Source organism: Alligator sinensis, unplaced genomic scaffold (assembly GCF_000455745.1).
Source record: "Alligator sinensis unplaced genomic scaffold, ASM45574v1 scaffold647_2, whole genome shotgun sequence".
NCBI classification, from domain to species: domain Eukaryota; kingdom Metazoa; phylum Chordata; order Crocodylia; family Alligatoridae; genus Alligator; species Alligator sinensis.
Genome location: NW_005841832.1, coordinates 6,941,106 through 6,964,344, shown reverse-complemented (window position 1 = coordinate 6,964,344; position 23,239 = coordinate 6,941,106). Strand labels below are relative to the sequence as shown.

Here is a 23,239-nt window from a genome sequence, read left to right as displayed (position 1 = left end):
AGGTCCCCCCTCAGCCTTCTCTTGTGAAGGCTGAACAGGTTCAGGTCCCGTAGCCTCTCATTGTAGGGTCTGCCCTGCTGTCCCCGGATCATGCGTTGGCCCTCTTCTGGACCCTCTCAATGTTGTCCACATCTCTCTTGAAGTGGGGTGCCCAGAACTGGACACAGTACTCCAGCTGTGGCCAGACCAGTGTCGCATAGAGGGGGAGGATCACCTCCTTGGCCCTACTTGAGACGCACCTGTGGATGCACGATAGGCTCCGGTTGGCCCTGCCGACCATGACCTCGCATTGTCAGCCCATGTTCATCTTGGAGTCAATAATGACTTCAAGATCCTTTTCCTACTCCGTGCTCTCAAGAAGGGAGTTTCCCATCTTATAAGTGTGCTACCGGTTACTACTGCCCAAGTGCAGCACTCTGCACTTGTCCGTATTGAAATGCATCCTGTTTTTGTTTGCCCACCCCTGCAACCTATCCAGGTCTTGCTGCAGTCTTTCCCTCCCTACTAGCATGTCCACCTCCCCCCAAATTTTGGTATCATCAGCAAATTTAAACAGGTTGCTTTTCACCCTGTCGTCCAAATCGCTGATAAAGAAATTGAACAGTACGGGCCCAAGGACTGAGCCCTGGGGGACTCCACTGCCCACTTCCCCCCAGGTCGAATATGACCCGTCCACCACCACCCTCTGAGTACAACCCTTCAGCCAATTTGCAGTCCATCTGACTGTGTAGGCATCAATGACACAGTCGCCCAATTTTTTAATGAGGATGGGGTGGTCGACAGTGTCAAAGACCTTGCTGAAGTCCAGAAAGACTACATCCACGGCGACACCTGCATCCAATGCTTTTGTGACCTGATCTTAAAAGGCAATCAGGTTGGTCTGACATGCTATTATATAAACAGTAGATGCCTGACTACTATTTTTTTTTTTGAACAGCCTTTCCTTATCTTCCAAAGATAGCTCTCGTATTTAAAAGACGTCCTATACCTGGAAGCTTGTTGTTATAAAAAAGATCCTAACAGAGTAGGATCATACAGGAAGAGCTTTTAAAGGTATTTTATCAAATTCTAACATATGGAAAAAACCAGTCTTATTGCAAGGAAACAAAAAATAATGCTGGAAAACAAACACAGAATTTACAGATTTTCTTGCCTGGAGCTGGACAAAATTTTTGGATTTTGTTCTTGTTTTGTTTTTAAATGCTGATTTATCTAACTGAGGCTGCTTTGGTATTTGGGTAATTTTTAGGAAAAATCTTGTTTCGAAAAAAGATTAAAAAAGAGGGTTTCAAAACTGTCAAAATGTCCAAGTGTTTCAGATTTTGGAAAAAAAAAAAATCTTTTGATAAAACTTTTTAAGTTTAAGCTAATTATTTAAAGAAAAATACAAAAATAAAGTGCTGATACTTAAATGAAATGTTTTGAAATTATTATAAACAAGAAGTCTTGATTGAAACAACATACCGGTAACTTTTTTCTTCAAATTTGCCAGTTCACAAATGTTTTTATGATTTTGATTTTTGGCTCTGATATGGAATGTAATGACTTACATTTCAAATTCTCAATATTTTCTGAGACTGGACAAAAGTTTTGTATTAATGAAGAGATCCATGTTCAAATTTCTGTTCTGCCTGATACCCAGCTTTTTTCATGCAAATTACTAAAAATCAGATGGAGCCAGGACTTGAACCTGGCTACATTTAGATGAAATGGCATTCATTAATGGAAAAGGGTTTAATCAACAAACTCTAACAAGTACCTTCCTACCTATCTGAAGAAGGTACCTGTGACTAGCTTTTTTTTTGAAAGCTGCAAGTATATCTAAACCAACCAGAAAATTAATAAATTTTTCTATCTTGGAGCCCTTAATTTAGTCCTGCAGTAATTAACCCTTCATCCTTGTTCAACCTGTCCATTCAGTACTATTTTATTTTATTTCAGCTGAAATTGCTTTCATCCCCTCTCACCTTGGCTTAAGAATTTGTGAACCAGTTAGCTAGGTCCACTAAGGAATGTGATTCACATGAATAAAATCAGCTGGACCCCTGGGGTGTGGACATACTTACATTTGGAGCCATTTCAAAAGAAGGGCAGCAGCTGTTAAGTTCTAATTGCTATGTGTGAATGAGCTGTAAACAATACAAAATGTAGCAAAAACTTCCAACTTTAACCCTGGATGAAGCAGTGTTGAAGTTGGAGCAGTTCTGCAGGGTTTGTATAGTTCTCAGCTCATTCATACATAACAATTAGAACATAACAGCTGGTGCTATCCTTTTGAAACTTTTTTCCTTTTGAAAGGGCTCCAAATGTATTGTATTTATACCCTCTGAATCTTCAGGCCTGTGATAAAAACCTACCTTTGCATTTCCTAAGCAATTGGTTTCTTTTTGACCAAATAACATATATCATAAAGACAAACAGTGGCATAACTTCAATGTTGAGAAAAGTGTTTTTCAACTTCAAAAATTCTGTATAATCTGTTTGCTTCTGCTGTGCTAGTCAGTTGGATAAAAGGATCTCTCTCATAAGGTAGGTCATGCTGTATAAGGCACTTTATATTGCAACAAGGAAACTAGTACAAAAAGGTATCAAGACTTGTTTTCTAAGCTAATTTGTTCCTTCCTTGGCAGAAAAAGTTTCAGTACCACTACGGAAATTTGTATGGCTGTTAGTCAGTCATTTAGTAAAACTCTGATTAGCACTAGAGCAGCGGTGCTCAAACTTCTGGTCCTATGGGCCAGGTGAGTGGTCAGGGGTTGGTCCACAGGTCAGATCTAAGCCTTGGACACAATCCAGTGTATGGGGTTGGCCCAGTTTGGTTGTGATCCAGCATGCTGAGCCATTTCAGTTGGGGCCTGATCCAACGTGTGGGGCTGGTTTTGCATGCTGTATCGGGCCCCATACCAGATCACACTCTTGGCACCAGCCCTGCAATGAAGGATCATGTATATGGCCCAGAGGGCTTGGAAATTTGACAGCAGGGGAGTGGTGGCAGTGTTAATTGCCACTGCTCCCCTGCTGCCAAATTTCTAGACCTGCGGGAAGTCCTATGGGCTGCACAACACGGTTCCATGAACCATATCTGTCCCATGGTCTTGAGGTTGAGCATCATTGCACTAGAAATTCCTCCCTGAGCAGGAATGCATGTGTACTGGTCCCAGCACAGTCTAATGTAGGACTCAGGCACCATGCTTCCTCATAGCACACATTCTTTCATTCTTCTTTCCTCCTTTTTTTTTTACTGCTTATGACTTACCACTCACTTACCATTAATGGAAGAACCATGAAAAACAAGGAAAATGTATTAAATGCATACTTTGTTTTCTCTGATTGGTGGCACATCCAAGAAACTTCTCAGCTTTCTAGTCAAAGATTTCTGACTTTCCTAGGAAGAACATATGCTTTATAACTTAGTAACAGTGTGGTTTTCAAGTGGTAAGCAGACAGCCTGTGGTAGAGTCCCAGCTGCTAGTCAGGGAGTATCCTCTGACAATTAATAACCCCAGAGAGAAAGGAGGGAGAGAGAGACCTAGGGGGAAGGAGTGGTCCACAAGCCAGAGGTGGACTAGAATCCAGAGAAGCTCACTGCCAGAAAGGGACCAGTGGAACTGGCCTTAGGGAAAATGGAGCTGTGGGTGAACTTGTATTTTGCTCCCCCCCACAGCCACCCACCAGCATCCCCCCCAGAACCTCCCCAAGTCAGCAGCACTGCTGCAGGCAGAGGCAGGCGGGCAGGAGTGTGGGGAGCAATCCAGTGGGGAGGCAGAGCTGCATGGTGCTGCCCCCCACATTGCCCAGCCCAGCTCCTCCTGAACAGTGGCTGAAGGTGGCAGGAGAGGCTGGGCTGAGCACCATTTCTCCTGCTTGGGGTGGGAGGAGAGTACTGCTTTGATCATGGGCTGCTCACAAACGTGTGTGGGCATGTGTGTAGCACTCTCCTGAGCACAACACCCTGGGTCACCCATGTTGCCTACCCCTAAGACCAGGTCATGGGGCCAGAGCAAAAGGGCTACAATTTTAGGTTTGCTTATAAGCTTGTCTGTTTGTGGGTGCAAGGGCTGTGTTTACATTCAAAGGGATGGCTGAAGGGAGCTCCCAGAGGCAAAGCCAGCCTGTGAGGCAGCAGACTCACCAGCCCATTTAAATACTGACTTAGCATTTAATGGACCAGCTAAGGAACTTTCCTCCTCCCTCCCCTCTCTTCCCCCTGCAAAGCCTGCCTGCAAAGAAGCAGACTCACTAACCTTCTCACAGACTTACTTTTGGGAATACAAGTTCAAAAATTTCAGATCGTTAAAATTTTAATTGAATTAGAGGAGCAACCTGCTCATACAAATGATTAACAGAGGTGGCAGCAGTAGAAGAGAAAGTTTCCAGTCTTTGATATGGGGTTTTCAATGTACTGTGAGACAGCTATTCATTTTGCATCAAATCCAATAAAAAAAATTCTATTCTCTATTTAAAAGCATAAAAATGCATTCTACTAATGGAAGGCTCCATGTGTAAAAGTAGCATGGTGTACATTATAGTTATGCATTAACTTTTACTTTGTTTTCTTAAATTCCCTGGGGAAAGCGGTCTGAATCTCTTCTTACTTGTATCCCTTCAGTATCGTGCCACTATACTGGAAATATATTTACATCAATGCAAGCTGTGAGTGAAGAATCCAGTCCTTCCTCTTTATTTCTGGGTTTTGAGAAAAGTTTTTGCCAAAAGCAAATGTTTATGTTGTTCTTTCATACTTTGGGCAAATTATACAACACTCCTTTTGTGCAGCCAGGTAGTACAAAGGGGTCAGTGGAGAATTCCTTTGGTGGAAGGAAATTCCCTGCTGGCATTCCAGCTTCATTATTTGCTGCTTACCCATAGTCTTGAATTGCACCACTGGAAGAAATTATACTGACAAGCAGAGCAAAGCTGTTTTTCTGGTCTGATACTAGTGTCTTAGGAGCTGTAGCTAGCTGTCCAGTGTTCTCATCCCCATTGCACAGAATGGAGGTTAGATGCAAGGAAGTACAAGCCTTATTTTCATATCAGATATGTTTAGTTTATTACAAGGCAAAAACCGTTTTTTTTTAGGTTTCACCAGTATTAATTTAACCCGGTGTATGGAAACCCATGGCCTGTTTCACCATTGTACCACTCCCTTCATTTCAATCTGTTTTTTCTGGGACTAGAATGTAGAGCTCAATCCAATTTCAAATACCACTTAAATTCATAAGTCTTCTCACTGAGTTGAGCTGGCACTAGTTTGGGCCCCAAAGGAATATGAATAAAGTAGAGTGGGGACCAGCTTGCTATTCTTTAGTTCCCCAGTCATCTAAAATGTTGGAAAATTGCTTCAGGGACCCTCATGAATACTGGAAAGTGCTCAAATTAGGGAGTATGGAGCAAATGGTTATGCTGTACATTTTCTTCATGCTGGTGTTGGTTAATCAGGAGTTGGGGAAACAGTAAAATCTAAACAGTAGGAAATGACTAAATCTAATTTAAGTGTTTATGAAATGGTGGCCTCTTTTCTGGAAGTTCCATAATTACGTTATCCAACAACGTTCCAGTTGTACTTATTTGTACATAATGCATTATACGCTGCATGGAACGGTACCTTATAAGTTTTTACATTCACACAATTAAAACAATGTCACCCTTATAAGTCAAAACCCACTATTTTCCTGTGAAAAAACTTGTGCTTTCCTACACAAAGGGCCATCCTGCTGTTATAAAAATCCCCCAGTTAAATGTTTGGGTAAAAAGCTTACCGGAAAAAAGAATATCAAACTGCATATGGGTGCCCAACACGCTTTGGCTCTGAAAAGTTACCAGAGGGAGAGAGTTCCTAGGAGCTGGCCCTCTCCTTTAAAAATTTTTGCACCTTGTCTTAGAAGCCAGTGTCCACAATGCCCTGCTGTCCCTCAGTGTCACCGAGGCAGCTCTAAGGATTCAGACCCTTCACCTTTTTTACAGCAAATATGCACCTTGAAGTTGATGGAATAGCTAGTGCAGAGTACAGGGAAGTGATACGTTCACAGAGCTCTGACTCACTTAGAGGAAGGGCGAAGGGGGCAGGGGCCTAGTTACTCCAAACTGTAGGCTGACCATATGAGTGACAACCTGAGGAGGGAAGCATCTTGGGGCTGATGAACATTTTCTGATGCAGATCACTGAGGCACGGCCAAACAAGATGCAGAAGTGGTTCTAGCCTTGACTTCAATGAGCTGATGAGTGCGGCCAAGCTGGCACCAGTTGTTGCTAGGCATAGGGTTTACTTCCTCCCTGAAGTTAGAAAAGAACTGGGGACCTGAATGTAACATTACCAGTCACAGCCAGGACCATTGTCTCTCTCTAGTACAGTACCACTAGATCAGGACTTTGTGGATTTAAGGAAGAGGTGTAGGTATATTTTCTTGGGGTAGCTACGCCACTTTTTAATTCTCCAGAGGTGGGCACTGGCAGCAGCAGCACTCTGGGTGCATTTCAAAAACACTTCTTATCAGAGGGCATTGTAGAAATCCATCCCGGAGAGGCAGACATAGGTCTGACAGTGGTCTATAGATTTCACCACTACATAACATGTTTGAAAGGGCAAATATTATTTTCAAGTTAACAACTAAATATTAAAGATTTACTAAAATATTCCACACCAATGTATAAATTGAAGAGACTCTACCATGAAAATAGCACACTGCAGAAAGTAACCCCTTTGTTCTGTCCCTTTTTTGTTACATCTGCTAGAAATAATGACTGCAGAATCTCTTTCAACAAAAGGTCATTTATGTCAATGGACAGAACACAGATGATCAGATCACCTGCGGTAATTGCAAATTAATGCTCTACTGCTAATGCATTAACTACACAATATTGATCTACAATTGAATCATACAGGCTACTGTGAAGTGATTTTTACTTTAATATTTTTGTGCTTTTATTGCTTTTTCCATAATGCCTTTTCTTTTTCCACTGGAATTTTCTATAATTATCTCCATTTTTAATTTCCCACAGTGAGATGACTTCTAAAAATGCATGTCTATACCTCAAAAATCTTTTAAAGTCTAACCAACCTTCAAGGTGGAATGCTAAATCATGCACAAATGTCCAAGATTCATAAAAATAAATATACATCTTATTTTTATTAATCAAGTTTTTAGAAAAAGCTCACTTTTTGGGGGACATTGTACTCTAACAAGCCTACAGTAATGAGCTATAGCTCAAAAAGATGCAGCCAAAATCACTGGGACTTTGAATAAACTGCAGGACTGGCACTCCATGGATAACATGGTTAGTTTTATATTTTATTTTTATGCTACAAAGGTAAAGGCAGGTGAAAACATGCTACAAAAAAGGATAGTACAAAGAGATCAGTGGTGGAAGGATTTAAATGCATCTCAGATATGACTAAAAACATTAATATTATATATATAGGTGCTCTTTATGACCACTCAGGAAATCCCACGAACTGGAAATGTTATATTTAATTGTTTTGTAACTTTTCAGTCCCAGTAAGTGGATCTGGTTATAAGTCTGTATAAACAACACATGCTAAAATATTGGTCTCCTTCTTCAAAAAAGAACACAGAAGAGGTGTAGTTTCTGAACACGCTGAAATGTAGTGTGGGTCGCTTCTAATCAGCTTTTACTGATGTACTCCAAAAAAAACAAACTCTCAATATATTTGTTTGTCATTCACTGGGTTAGCTATAAAATACATTAAAACATCTTTTGCTAAACAACAACTCATCTGCATTTCTCCTACTGATGATTTGGGATAGAAAGTGAAAAAATACATTTCAGTATTTTTTTAAAACAAAGCACATTGGAAAAAAGTAAATGAAAAAAGACTGTAGGTAAAATAGATGCTGTGGAAAACCTAATATTACATTTAATGGGGGTGCATTTATTATTTATAAATCTCTTCTCTCTCTCTCTCTAAATGATATGCTACGTTACAATTAAAAACAACACACATCAAACCCTTATATTTTTTTAGCTTGTAAACATAGAGCCCTCATGATAGACTCTAACCCAAGAAAAACAAAGGGAAGCTGATGGACACAAATTATTCCCCCAGGGTCCCTAACCTGCGGATAGATCAATGCGACCGGTGCTATTTAGCACTACCACATAAAGTTTATTTAAATCATGGAATGACTGCATTCTTTTCTTCCTTCAAAGTAATGCTAGGAACAAACATCTAACACATGATATGGAGGACATGTAGTACAGAGAAGGAGTGGTGGTAGTGGTTGTACCATTGTATAGATTTATATACCTTGTAGATATGAATTATATTAATGGACTACTGCTTCTTCCCAATAGCTGAGACCTGGTTCCAAAGCAACGGTTATATCGAGATGGTACTTTCAGAACCATGGCTGGGTCTTTTGCCTGGGAACAGATGTCTTCTGTGGAATACAATCAGCTGTGCTGCAACAAGTAGTGGCACAGCTTATTGAGCTCCACAGATGCCTGCTGACATCACTGCATCCTGAACCCTGACTTGGGGTGCATCTGCAAGTGGCATCTGCTTGCAGACACACTCCCATGTTTGAGAGTGGGGAAATCTCTCTGCAGGGGATTTCCCTGGGGCACATCTGCAAGCCTGGAGTGGGGAAAACTCCCATAGGGGGTCTGTGCTTCAGGTTTGCTCCCCAAGCCATGCTTAGGAGTTTCCCACCTCTGTGCTTGTAGACCTACACTAGGAAAATCCCCTGCAGAGGGATTCCTTTGACATGCAGCTCGTGTCTGCAAGTGAGGAGCGGGGAACTTCCATGAGAGCTCTCCTGCATGGGATTCCCTCCCTCTGCAACATGGATTTCTCCACTCATCCAGACCTATTTCTGGGATTTCTGGAGATGGGTCTGGGTAAGTGGGGAACCCCACCTTCCCAGCTTATGGAGCAGCACTCCAAGATTGCCTGGGGTGCCATTCTGTAAGCAGAGAAAGCTGGGCAGGTGCTCTGGGAGCTTGAGTTCAGGCTGCTCATACTCTCTTGCCACAGAACTAATAGATGTCTGCTGCAATAAAGCACCAGAGTCTATTTCTACCTTTTGTTCTGCCACTGATTTTCCTCAGCTGTGGTGGGACAAAGGTAGCAGCGTCTATTAGCTCATGATTTCTGCCATCATAAAACATTTCATGGAGGCACAAATGAGATGTTAGGTGACATCTGTTTACACTTTAAAGACTGTCATCATAGTCTTCTAAAATGCAATTTCAGTCAAGCTTAGACTTTATATGTTTGCTTATCTAAGCAGATTGGCAAGGGTAGCTGGCTAACAAAGAGGTATGCTATGTATCTAATAGCTCACCTGGCTGAACGATTCCTTGTAGGTTTTTTTTTCTGTAAAACTCATCTTACGATGTCTACAAATTCTGAATTTACTGTAGATATATTTTTTGAGAAAAAAAAAAAACCATTATAGAAGCTACTGTGAAGAAATCCAGAGGTTTTGGTAGCTGAGGTGGGAATATATGGACCAACTAATACATAAGAAGTGTGAGAAGCAGGTTGGGGTTCTGCAACAAGCACATTAGTTAGGTATTTCTGTTAGTGTGATACAAATTAAATTAGATTATTTATAAATTATTAATCATCATAATTAGGTTTCAGAGTTAAGAAGCTATGAAGATGGAGGAAATGCTGTATCTAGATATCAAGTATGAGGTTCAGTGTAGTTATACTTAGATAATATTCTCCTGGATCTGTTGTGGAACCTATATTTTCTCCCTTTCTTTCTCCTCCTCTTTCTTTAGATAGAGGACATTTTTTGGTGGGTTTTCTCAAACTTGCACCAATGTTACTAACGGTTTATTTTAGAGCTAGTTTAGCTAAATTGGTTCAACCCCCTGGGTAGATATTGTTTCAGTTTATATTGAGTCCATTGGCAATATGTAGGGGGTGCATGTGGGTACATGCGCACCCCTTGAGATTGGCCGTGCAACCCCTGGAAGCACCAGCCGTAAAACCAGAGGTGCACTTCCAGTTTCGGTTAAAACACTGGAAGTGCCAGCCACTGGAATTGCCCCTGGAAGCACCAGCTGTGAAACTGGAAGTGTACTTCCAGTTTCACCACTGGCTTTGACCCTCTCCCTCCCACCGACCTGCGATCAACTGCTGGGGGACTCCCCCTGTTGGTGATCTGGTGCCCCCCCAGACTCGGGAGGCACCAGTTGCCCATGATTGAACCAAAGGTAATTTGGTTTAAGTGAATTCTTTACTGAATTCAAATTAAAATACGTGTTCTCAACCCATTTAAATCAGTTTCTGAATTGATTTAAGTTAAACTGGTGCAATTTTATTATGGAAAGAGAGAGACAAAAAGAGGGTTTTGTTACTGTCCCTGAGGAAAATCTGATGGAATGAGATGAGCCTTGCAATGTTCTCTAAAGCAGACAAGACAGGCATCCATCCTAGTCTCTTATGGCAGACAGCTCCATATGGAACTTGAATCACTCCAATTAGCCAGAACTTAATTATCATTAACAATTATTCTGTGTTTTCTAGGTTCAGCAAATGATGATCCTTCAATATTAGGAACACCTTAGAAACAACATTCTCTCCATTGCGCACTCACTTGGATGTCTGCATTTGCTTATATTTCAGAACTTTTTATTACCTTCAGGGAATAGCCCACGCAAAGGAAAAAAAAATACTGAAAAATAAAAAATGGACACCTACACAATCTGTATTAGAGAAAAAGTACATAAGTGTACGTTAACTAAAGTCTTAACTTTCAGCCACTGTGAACTAACTGTATTATTATTCTGTATTTCAAAAACTGAAGTACAATGGAAACATCATTCCACACTGCAGTTCAGATTATATAACAGCTCAGTAGCAAAAATTCAGGAAAAGTTATTTACTTTTATGATCCACCCTCAGTTCTAATTAGCGGTGATGAAATGAAAGCTTACTTCCAAAACCCCACAACAACAACACTTCTCTGCTGATCACACTTTTGTTGTAGATAAGATTTTATACTGGATGAAGTACTAAGATTGACTAGATTCTTCCTAGAAGAGACACACTTAAGCAGAACTTTATAGGGAACAGACTTGCAGAAGTCTGAAAAACAATAAGTGGAATTAGTAAAGCTGATAGGCTTGACATATTACAGGATAACGTTAATACAGTAAAGTGTAAGACTAATTCTCAGTGTGTGTGCATCAGAAAGTTGGACCATGATATTCCCTCCAGCCTTCGGAGAACATTGAGAATGAACTGATAACAATCCTGATTCATACAAGCATCCCCTCCAAATGTAAGCTGTATCTTATCACCTTTCCATTCAGATGAAGGACACATTACACACTCCACCAAGCTTCCAAAAATACATAGCATACGTTATACACCACAAGATTGGTGAAACACTGTAACTGCCCACTCTCTAAAACTCTCTAGTGCTCAGACAGGTGATAAGTGCAGGCAAGAGACTAGCGTGCCAATGGTTCCTCACATACCTATAGTAACAAGTCACCAATGCTTCACTTGAATGAAATATATCTAAAGACCATTCTAAAGCATGTTCCTGTATGCCTTATACTTAAAAAACATCATGTCGAATATTCCAATTACTGCATACACTCTGACATTCCATTCCTGAGCTATGGACTGTGATACTGATAAGATGTTATGGGGCCACAGCTCGTTATCTTTACTCATACCAAACAAACTGCTTGAGGGGCACTGAAGCCTAGATAAAGATCAGCTATTTCAAAGTGAGTCCATGTGGGCCCAAAGTAAATCTAACTGGACATTTCTTTGTGCTCTAGAAGACAAGGGATGAAGAAGAGGATCTCTCTCTCGAAAGAGCGTACATGGAACAAGACAGAAACTAAGGCATATCTACACTGCAAACTTACCATGCTAAGAATTAGCAACCTCAGTCACACAGTGCAGCTCCATACAGCCTACCTCCTGATCTGGAAATAGTGTGACTATGTTTATACAATGCTGTAGCCAGGCAAATATATACACCAACTCTTAGTGGTGCCTGGGTACAGTGCCACAAATGGCTACACTGCTTCCAGTGCAGGATGCAGTCCACTGCTGAGCAGTGTGATGTGACCAAGGGCACTTCTGTCTGGCATGGTAATCTTGCGACTCCAATGTGCTCTGAGAGTGCAGGATGCACTGTAAAGCAGAAATCCATTGGCTTCATTTGTTTGACAAATGGAAAATGCTTTAGATTGGAAGAATGCTTTAGACTGGAAGGAAAGGTACTAGTATTATTCTTTTTCCAAAGCCAGCACAACAATTTTGGAGATAACCATCTAATATCACCCATACCATCACTTCTTGGGTTTTGATGAAGTTAGTTGTTGTCAACAATACCCGTGGCCATCTTCATGGCTTTTAGTAATGGACATGGAACCTGTGACAAACATTCTTCCCAACAGGGTAATTAAATGTGGTAATACCTCCTTTTATTTTACTACTTTGAGGTGAAATCATGAGTTTTTAAGATACCTTATAGTTCTTCAACAGATCACTGATCATAACTTTGTAAAGAAAAACAAGTACCTGTAGAACAGAAGCACCACTGTGGAGAAACTGCAGCCCACTCTCAGCAGAATCAATTCCTCCTGTGGCTAAGATGGGAAATCCTGGAAGAGCACAAGCTATAGCAGACACTGCTCGCAGGGCTATGGGCCTAATAGCATTTCCTAAAGAAAATCAAAATACAGTGTTAGCCTTTCAAAACACTCTTGATACAAACTATGTATGCCCATCATGGGATGGCACCGTTGTGCTGAGACAAAGCTCCAATATCACTGTCTAATATCTAATACCAATATCCAAAAATATATTAATTTGTAAATTGGCATATATCTGCTTTCAAGTACTATTATTACCTACAAATGTGTTATCAGTGTGGGTGTAATAATCCTAAAATTGTAGGCAGAAACACTTGCATATTTAACTAGATAAAAAATAAAAGTTGGCTTGAACATTAAGGCATCTGTTTAAAACAAACAAGGAATAGCAGAATTTGAAACAGATACTTCCATACAATCACTGGTGACGTGTAGGGGATGCACGCAGATGCATGTGCACCCCCTGAGACTGGTGGTGCACACCCTGACAGAAACACTGCTGACACTCCCGGCGGCGACTGCGGGTGGTTGCTGCTCGCCACTGCCCCCTCACTGCCGACATTGCTGGTGGCATGTGCGGGCAGTTGCAGATTGTCACTGGCCACCACCACTGCTGCAGGAGGCATCTGTGGGTGGTTGCCAATCACCGGTTGGAGCTTGCCACCCCCCCACTCGCCACTGACAGTGCCATGGCCACCTACAGGAATTCCTCACTTGCTGCTGCCACACCTCCGCTGCTGCCACCGCTGCCGCTGCCTGCAGGCAGTCACCACATCCCCCCAGTCTCCAGAGGCACGCGTCATTCATGCATACAATGCTTTATAGACACAGAGACCTATGTTTCTACAGAAAATATAAGAGAGGAAGATGAACAGAGGTACTGTGCAAATAAGGGGAAGATTTGGTATTGATCCTCCATAACTTTATTAAAACCTTTTGTTTAAAACCATAATTTCAAGCATACCACCACACCCTTTGGGGAATATTCAAGGCTACTCATAACCCTTAAGAAAACTCACCTTTGACTGAGTTAGTTTATAAAATTTCAAGGAACTCTAGGGAAAAATACTCCATCAACAAGAAGGCTGAACATAAGCTTACCTATACTAGGAGAAAATGTGACACTGTCTGAGATAACTAACATGGTATGAAATGCATATCACTTTTTTTTTAAATATCACAATACATATCACTTTTTTTACACTGTTTTTTGCAGTCATTGTCAAACTCCTTGTATAATTGTATTAACTGATTGTGGTGAACCCATAGTCTGCAACTGTTCTTCTTTGGGACAAAGGGAGGCTGAAAATAGCAGTGCAAGAGATAAAGGAACAGTTGGAAGCAGAAAAGGAGGAAGAATGAATGAATTATGGGAGTATAAAAAGAACCAAAGAGGGAAGGAAGCATGAAAGGGGCAGATGTTGCTATCTTCTCCATACCTTACTTATTAGATACTTGATCATTATCTTTATCTCACTTAGATAAAGAGTTGCCTTCCCTTACACCATTAAAAGTTATTTTTTGTCTTTCTATCCTTTTGTGAGATTATGTTAATAAGAGAAACTTTGTAGTTCATTAGATGGACTTTTAATCTGTTAAATGGACATTCTTCGGCTACTTTTCTTTTCAAAAGATAATTTTCTTTCTGAGGAATCCTACCCCATCATGCTTTTGCAAACACATACTTCCTCTCTCACTCCACTGACCTCATCTGGAAGTAACAATTGCAGCATAACTACAACCTGAGGTGGCTGCTATTCTATGCAGGCTTCTAGGCATCTCCATGAAGGACCTAGTGGCATGCTGTCAGGAGAAAACCTCTGTTCTCTTCATTTATCTCCCAGGACCCCTCTGGTCTAGTTCACAGGGTGAAGGAGCAGACCTGCCCTGAACATCTACAGCCTGTCACAGTTTGTTTTAAATAGGAAAAGTAAGGCTTTCCCAAATAAGTTTTCATTTTTATAAAAGATCCCATTTGCCAATATATTTTTTTCCCCACAAAAATTGAAATTTGGTATGTTTTAACCATTAAAATATTTTTTCTTCAGCTCACATTGCCTCCAGCAAAATGTCACCTCCCCCTAACATATCACTGATACAGGCAACAGTGGACTTTACAAACAGGCTGTCTGACAAGTCTGTCTCGTCGACATGTTACAGAATCAGCATCCAAATGCTCAGATAAGCTGTCTCTATTGACATCTGCTCCTGATTCAGCACATGAATTATCTTCTTGGGTTATGCCATCTTCAGCTGCCTCAGCATTGATGCCATCTCATTATTTACCTACTTTGACATTTCCTCCATCTTCAACAGCTGAACTCTGTTTCTCACATCCCATCAACACCTGGTCCAAAATCAGCATTCACACTGCCTGATAAGGCTGTGTCATCAACACCCAATTTTAAGACACCTTGGATGTTCTTGAATGTCTGAGTTAATGATCAGGACTGATGAAATGTTTTCCTCCATGTATGGACATTAGTTTTGCACTTAAGTAACGCTTTGTTTCATGAAAAATGTTAGAAAAAAGAGAAGGACTTGATATTTCCACCCTAAATACTTTCAGAAGCATGGACAAAAAGTTAAACCTAATGTATAGAAGAGTACTTTGCCAACACTAGTATGCTTCCTGGGCAACTGGAAGATGCTTTACTATAGTTGGAAATTTCAGTGAAAACTCTAAAACAGTAAGATAAGGATCATAGCAAAACAGAATCATAAAAAGAGCAAAAAGCTGGAAGAAAGCTTTGCAATGGGCACTAATGAATGGTCTGATATTTGTAGTCAGCTTAGTCAGATCAATTGAAATGAGATTAAGAGGAACAGAATGACTCTGTGTAAAATTACACGAGTGCTATCCAGTATCCAGGAGCAAGTACCATTGCAGAGCTGATCTTCCAGCCTTATGACTCAGCACAGAATGATGGAAGTGTGGCTGTTATTTTCATACATTTGTTTATAAAATAATCTAGATTCTAGAGCACATACATCCCATGAGATATGCTATACTATTAAAAAAACAAAGTCATGCACTCATGAAATTCAAATAATTCAGTGTTTGGAAAGAGGCTGCAAATGAACATAAGAAATGCCATATCAATTTTTAACCAGTGATCTATCTAGTCCCATATACTGGTTCTGAAAGTGACCACTGAATAGATGCTTCAGGAAAAGCTTCAAACACTCAGAAGTAGGCCCATTAAGAAATACTTTGTCCATGAGGAAATTTCTTTCTAATTCACATCAGTTAAAGTCTGCCATATGCCTAGAGAAAGGAAGGCTTATATGCTTATCAATTTTTTAAAATCCAAATGAATCTCTTAATATTTTCACTTTCCAAATCAATGTCAGATCATTTTTTTAAGCCCACCAAGCATTTGACTTCAATGAGATCTTGTAGCAATGAGTAGGGACCTACCTAAATTGTGGTTTTGTGCATTTCACAGAAACTGTGAAAAACAGCATTGTCTGCGATCACCAGGAGATTAGCAATGGCTACGATTTCCCATGAAATCAACCAAACCCCCTCCCCCCGCCCCCCAAACCTGGTAGTGAAGGCACCCTCTGCCAATCAGTAGCAAGAGATGGGGGAAAAACAGCAGTAGTGATGTAGACTGAGTGAAGGCGCCCTCTGTCAATCAGTGGTGAGAGGTGGGGCTAACAGGGCCCCTCCGCCAATCAGTGGTGAGGCCACCATGTAATTGGCTCTGCATATGCTGAACAGTCCATGAAAAATCTGTTGTCTTGCCGTGACTTAGGTAAGTCCCTAACAATGAGTTCCACAAGATATTTTTTCATCCAAAGCAGAAATATTTCCTTTTTATTTGTTTGAAATGCTTTCAAATAAATGCTTTTGTGAATGGTGGCATGTTGGGGAAAAGGAACAAGCAGTGTTTTGTTTAAGGGGCCTGCAGACTGAGGAAATCAGAAAGGTTTTCCGTTAAAGAAATCAGTGGCTTGACTTATGAAGATAATGACTGAATTGCAAATGATAGGAGTCAGTCTTAGTGGATTTGTAAATTTGGGAGACTTGAAGGAACAATTCCTTTCCTGGAACTTAGGCACTCATTTTCAGTGAGTTACCAGTTGCACCATTGTGCATATCACTGTTTAAATTTGAAGATCAGTAAAGCTAGGGATAATTGGGTGCAAGTTGGTAGGTATCCACGTTGTAGCCAGATTGGTCTAAAGGAAAAAGCAATCAGGGCTCATGGTAGAGGTGATACTTTTTTATTAGACCAACAAGATTTTTATAAAAAAAAATTCTTTAATTGAAAGCTTTTGGGTACAAACCCCCTTCATCAGGCATCAGAGAAAAGATTGTAAAAGTTCTCCTGGGTAGAAATGAAAGTTCATATTTCATGGGATTTCATACAGGAGTCAATAGATGGAAGGCTCCTTTGGGCAGGAAGTTCTTAGCTGGTAAGGAGTCTCTCAGCTCTCTTGTGAGGCTCTGTTATGATGTAAATTACCTTGAACCAAGGCAGGAGCAGTATCTCAGGTTTCAGGTGGTCACAGTTGCTTCCTGCTTGGGAAATTATAAAGATTTCATTTAAAAGTCGGCTAAAATTCTATATCTTCCATGTGTCAGGTATCCAAGTTGTAGCCGTATTGGTCTAGAGAAAAGGCAATCAAGGCTCATGGTAGAGGTGATATCTTTTATTAGACCAACAAGATTTTTGCAAAAAAAATTATTTAATTGTAAGCTTTTGGGCACAAACACCCTTCATCAGGCATCAGTCTAAGGGTAAGGGTCTAAGGGTAGGCTGTTCATCAAGAATTCATATAAAGGAGAAAAAAGTCACGTCACGAAATCTTCTGATAATAAATAAATGGCTCTGATGATTCTCAAGTTTGACTGAGTGTCATTGGGATTCCAACATTTTTTTTTCCGTTATGCTCTGGAAATGCTGAAGGGTATAAAAGGAAACAAGAGGTACAATCATTTTCCTACTGACTTAATCAACTTCCTAAGCGTTTTAGAAGCCTCCCCCAGTCTCAGAAAATCTGAGGGGCCTGAAATATAGTGCACTTTGTTGAGTGACTTATTGTGAAAAACCACACTGTAGACTGAAATGCTGAAACACAGCTTCCAAGACTAGAGCAGGAAAAAAAAAAATCAATGACGTATTTGCAGAAGCAAAACAAATCAGCAAAGATGCTGACTTCGCATTTTTAGGTGAATGCCAGAACAGCTGGAGAAAGATAACTGGTCCCATTACAGAAATGTATAATGGGGTCCCAGTGAGGAAGGAAATATGGAAATGTTGAAGTGAAACACATCTAACTCCAGCTTTTTTTAAGTTAAAGGTAAATTCAGGAATTTGTAAAATGTTGTCCTCTACATCTGATATACAAGAAACTATGGTACCACCCAGCAAAGAATTTAAGAGCACAGGGCTTCCATGAGACTACCCAGAAGTTTAAAATTAAGCACATTTCTAAGTGCCTGGATGCAATGGGATGTGTAATTCCAATACTTCAGTACCAGTATCCAGGGAAGTTGCTGGCATAATGCTCCTGTGATTGCAGCACTGCAGCTGCTATCAAGGGCTGGATGGGGTATGCCATATAATTGGCTGTAAAATAATGAATTACTAGACTTAATAACCAAAGCCCATTTATCCAGGCCTCAAGCATGGGAACATGATTTGAACATAAAAGACAGAAATAGAAAAATATGTGGTGGAGATGACACTCTATTGCATGCTGAAAACTGCCTTTTTTACTATGCCGTTAAGATGCAAAATGCATGCAATTATTTAAAGACATATAAAATGAAAAAATTATAAGATGCAAAAACTGCTGATTATTTTTGCTTGTAAATAAAAGGGATTCTAGTTTAATTTTTGCAAGGAGAAATCACAGGGCATTCAGGATTAAGAGGAATAAAAAGTCAGGGATATGCAGTGCAATAAAATTATACCAAGTGTCACAGACACTTGACATAGATATAGACAGTAGTTGGTCTACCAAATTACCTCTTTCCTTGTTTTAGGGCAAATAATTAGAGTTAAGTGCATGCGTTGATAAGAATGATCAGATATCAAGAGACTGGTAGTAGTTGTTATATCAGAGACGATCTTTGCTTTAAAATCTCTATTTTTCCTTGACAGAGGCAGGGAATTCTTAAGAGAAATTAATGTTCTTATTGAGAATTCACTGGTCTAGGCCTTGGTGTCACTTTTCCTCTGTTAGTGCTCAATCCTGCAAAGTGTTAAGCACCTTCAGTGCGGAAGCTATGGAGAGTGGAAAGCACCTGTCATCCCCAATGGCTGCTAAGCAGCTCAGCAGAATCAAACCCTTAAGGCCAGATGCAATGCCCTTTCAGCTTAAAGGAAGGGCTGGTATGCGGCATCCAGTTTGACTTGAAAGCTTGACAGTCCTGAATAAAACTGGTTCAAGCTGTTCATCATCCCAGCTACCCATTCACAGGAGGTGAAGGGAGAGAAGAAGATTCCTAAATCTCAAAATCATGGATATTGAGACTTATTCCCATTTACATTAAGGCCTCTTTAAACTATCCTGGCACTGTAAAGGGGCCTTAAAGCATCCATTTAAGGGTCTTTTACGTTGCCAAAGCAGTTCTACAGGAGGCTTCTGGTAGACAAGCTTCAGGTTCATTGTTGTAAAATGATAAACCAAACAAATTATCTATTTTTTTCACCACATAGTTTGAATCTTGAACTAGTATGTCTCTCTTCTTAAGTAAGCCACATACATCAAGCACAGAAACAGCCACACAAGTAAAGTAAACTGTGTTTATGGTATAGTAGCTGGCAAAAACTTGGAATTGGGTCATAATTATAACTGGAGTTCTATGTATGGTAAAGTAAATTTTAGTTTTAATTTATTTATCTTATCATAATTACATTGTGGGTATTCTTTATAAATTGAATTTCAGTTTTGTACTACAAGTGATTAAACGTTACAGAGAAAAATAAGCTGATATTAAACATTCAAATCATTTGTAATTAACAACAATTAGAGATTGTGCAGTTTGAAAACGGAAAACATATCTAACATCTTCTCTCTCTCTCTGTATATACATACATTCTAGCAAGAGAGTTGACGTTATTATCTTCAATACTAAAGCTATTAAACCAAAGTAATAAGAACAAACATAAGAGTCAGAACAGGCAGAAAAAAAGGTGCAATGGGAATTTATCTAGAAAAGTTCACCATTCAGGTAGTGTAAATAATCAGTTACTGTAAATAGAAACCGAATGAGAAAGTTTGGGGATTAGACAAAAAAGAAATAAAGAAAATGTAATCTGGCATCAAAAACACATTTTGCACATGTTTCTCCTGTATAATATTAATATTTAGAAACAACTCCATTCACACAATCCATATGGTTACAATACTCAGACAAACACACAAATGATAAACAAGTACCTGCATAATTATTCTATATGTTCTTTCTCTCTCCCACCTGTAGGTGGCCACCATAAGCTACACTTATCTAATAACTCATTAGCAGGGTTTTCAATACTGTCATATCCAGATAATTAGCAATTTATTTAAATAACCAATTTCTGTGGAAATAATTGCCATGGAATGCCCTGAACCTACTTTTTATAAACTATAATAAAAGTGTTAAGATAATCCCTGACATTTGCAAATGCCATTAGTTCACCTTTCCTTTTGATAGTGCTATGGCATTATGTTTAAACAATTACCCGATAACGCAGCAGTTTAATGAAACAGTGCAGCAAGCACATCCTTCAAAATGGCCAGTGAATGCATTTATATGCAGAAGAAAATCCAGTGAACAGACACATTTGGAGAGAAAGATGATACACAGCTAGTGCAAAGTCCCAGAATGAAATCTATTAGTACCACATAACACTGATGTACTAACAAACAGATGCACAGAACATCATGTTGAAGATGAATGTGAGCACTAGTTTAAAGGAATATTTCAAAATCTCTGATTTAGCAAGAAACCAGGAGAAAGTTTTTATTCATTAGCACCTGTTTCCTTGAGAGTTGGTTTGATCCATTGCTAATTTATATACTAATGGGCATTTACCAAAGTGACTAGTAAATTATTTACTGATCTTGAATCTTGTTAACAATCAATGATATTTTTTGTTCTTACAATTTAGCCCATATGGCATTTTTGCAAATATCAGTTTCTCTAAAACAAAAAAAAAGAAGGGATCTTGGGCATTTCTACCCAAAGCTTCTAATTATATGTACATTTCCTGACTAAAGATTTAAGGAAATATTTGCATTTAGGTAAATCAGTTTGCATCTTACATTATCAGACATTTAGCCCCATCTACAAAACAAGGGTTTCATGATATTTAGTTCTATGAATAATTTTTAAAATCCTAGCCCCACTGAAGTTAGTGGCAAAATTTCCTCTGATTTCAGCGAGAAAGACTTTAAAACTAGGATTACCATTTTGCAGATATGGGCCAATGCTTGTGTCACTATGCTTACTCTGGGACTAGGGACAGGGTTGTGTGTTGATTAATGGCACCCCAGTCATTTTTATTTTTGCTTAATGAACACAGCGGACAGCCATTGCATTCCAAAGTGGGAAAGTTACAGCCAGGAGTTCCAGGTTTGTTTGCTATTTTTTTCCTTTGTAGTCCTTCAAATGATTATTCAGTGAAACTGCTGCAGGATTTTACTATTCTCAGTTCATTTTATACCCCACTTCGAACACCAATTATTATTTTCCCCTAGTTTATCTCCAAAACAAAGAAAGATACAGGATATGGTGGCATCAGTAACATTCATAAGCAAAACCAAAAAATCCATTTTAGGTTTGCACTCCCTTTCTGCATTGCTAGAGCTGATTATTTATAAACTTTCAGTTGTACAGCTCATAAAATCACCAGAGTTCTTATTCAATAAATGTTTACTTGTCATAGGAGATTTCTTTACATTAAAAAATGTTGGATTCAGGAGAACAGATAAAAGAGCTGTGCTTTTTTTAACGTGTAGATGTCAGTTACACAAAGGACAAAAGCAGCTTCTACCCAGGGGCAGATTTTTACCAATATAAGATCTGAGAAGGGAGGAGAAAACAACAAAGTTTCAGATTCTGGGCTCCTTGTACAAGTTATTTTGAGTTGGCTGAAAGAGCTGATCATTTTTTAAAATAAAATCCTTTTTTATTGAAAAATACCAATTTAATTAAAAGGTAATACTTTTGCTATTTTTAAAATTTAATTAATCAGAACTACTTAAGACATATTTTTAGAAGTAACTGATATGTTGACTATTTTAGTTAATTCATGTTGTGTTTCTAGTTTAGTATTTTGTTCCATGTTTCCCATTTCATTTTATTTAGCCTTTATTCATGTTTCCATTTTGGCATATTTTTGGACATTCTACCCCTGTCACATGGTCCCCTGGGTATTCTGTAATTGTTTGAACTCCAGTTGTTTCTGATTGGTTCAGTATGACCACCTAAAGTCAGCTTGTCCTTGTGATTACGGGCAGTTAATGATCAATGGGAGTTTGATCAATGCCTGACAGCAGCCCTGAAGTAGACCAAGGCAGATTTCATCTTAGAAAACTAGGAAACTAGGTATCTTTTGGAGAGGATTCTCTTAGCAGGAAAATCACATAATTTCTTTTGTAAAGATCTGTTTCTCTGTGGTCCCTGACAGTTTTACTGTTTTGTGTGGCATGAAGTGATTTAACCCAATGACCAGAAACCCTGGCTCTACCCTCACACACCATTTTGCAGGATTAAAAAAGGTACTATAAAGTAATCCCCCAAAAAAGAAAAAGAGCTGCTGCCAGTTCAATCAGCAATATCATTCTATTTCCCCATCTTCTGGAAAAAAGAGTGGAGGGTGGGGGCAAGAGGGAACGATCTCTGATGGACATCATTTTAGAGGGCAAAACGAGTGTTCCACACCAAATTTAACTCAACAGCACTGTCACTTGCTACAACCCTAATCCCCCTTCTTGCAAGAGGTAGATGGGCAAGCTCCTAGGTTGAGAAACCAACTAAATATGATGCTGGGGATATTGCCATTTGCTGGCTGTACATACTTATAATCAGTTTGAGCTCTGACCATAAAAGGGTGGGGGTCATTAGGTGTGATAAAACACTGAGACAGGGACACAAAGCAAGCATGTGCTAAAGGTCAGCTGAGAAGAACAAACAAGCATCAGGTCCGTACAGAGCAGAGCTTGGCACCACCAGTGTAACGGAGGACGTTGGTTGCAGCCTGTTAGAAAACTCAGGGGTCACTGCTAAAGAGAAGGAGGAAACCAGATGCACTGGATCTCCTTCAAAGTTATGGAAAGATTTGAGAGGAGTTGTGTGAGGAAATGCACCTTGTTTTCCCACTCTTTCACTTGGTTTAATTCCAGTATACTGTGTAATGAGTTAGTGCTTTTGCTATTAGCTTTGTTTACCATTACACTACCATTACACCCAAACTTTTCTTCCCCATTTAACATTATTTCAATGAAATAATGCATACCAGCAGCTGGCTCAGCACCACATACAGTTTCTTTACTGTTACATGTGCTTTGTGCTCATGGAAAAAACTTCACACATGGATTTTTTTGTACACATAGTATGTGTATATGTAGTGGAAATATATATACTCTCATGATTTCTGGAGTTGGCAATATTGTTATAGGGAAGAAAGGGTAGGAATAT

General features: G+C 39.6%; 1 protein-coding gene across 1 annotated transcript in view; it reads right to left on the bottom strand.

Moving 5' to 3' along the window:
* The window catches only part of DPYD (dihydropyrimidine dehydrogenase), a 646,991-nt gene that overhangs the window by 88,471 nt on the left and 535,281 nt on the right, over positions 1–23,239 (bottom strand). Inside the window, exon 19 of the mRNA XM_025193285.1 lies at positions 12,521–12,663. Within this exon, the coding sequence (XP_025049070.1) occupies positions 12,521–12,663 (143 nt within the window). The remainder of the gene's footprint in view (positions 1–12,520; positions 12,664–23,239) is intronic.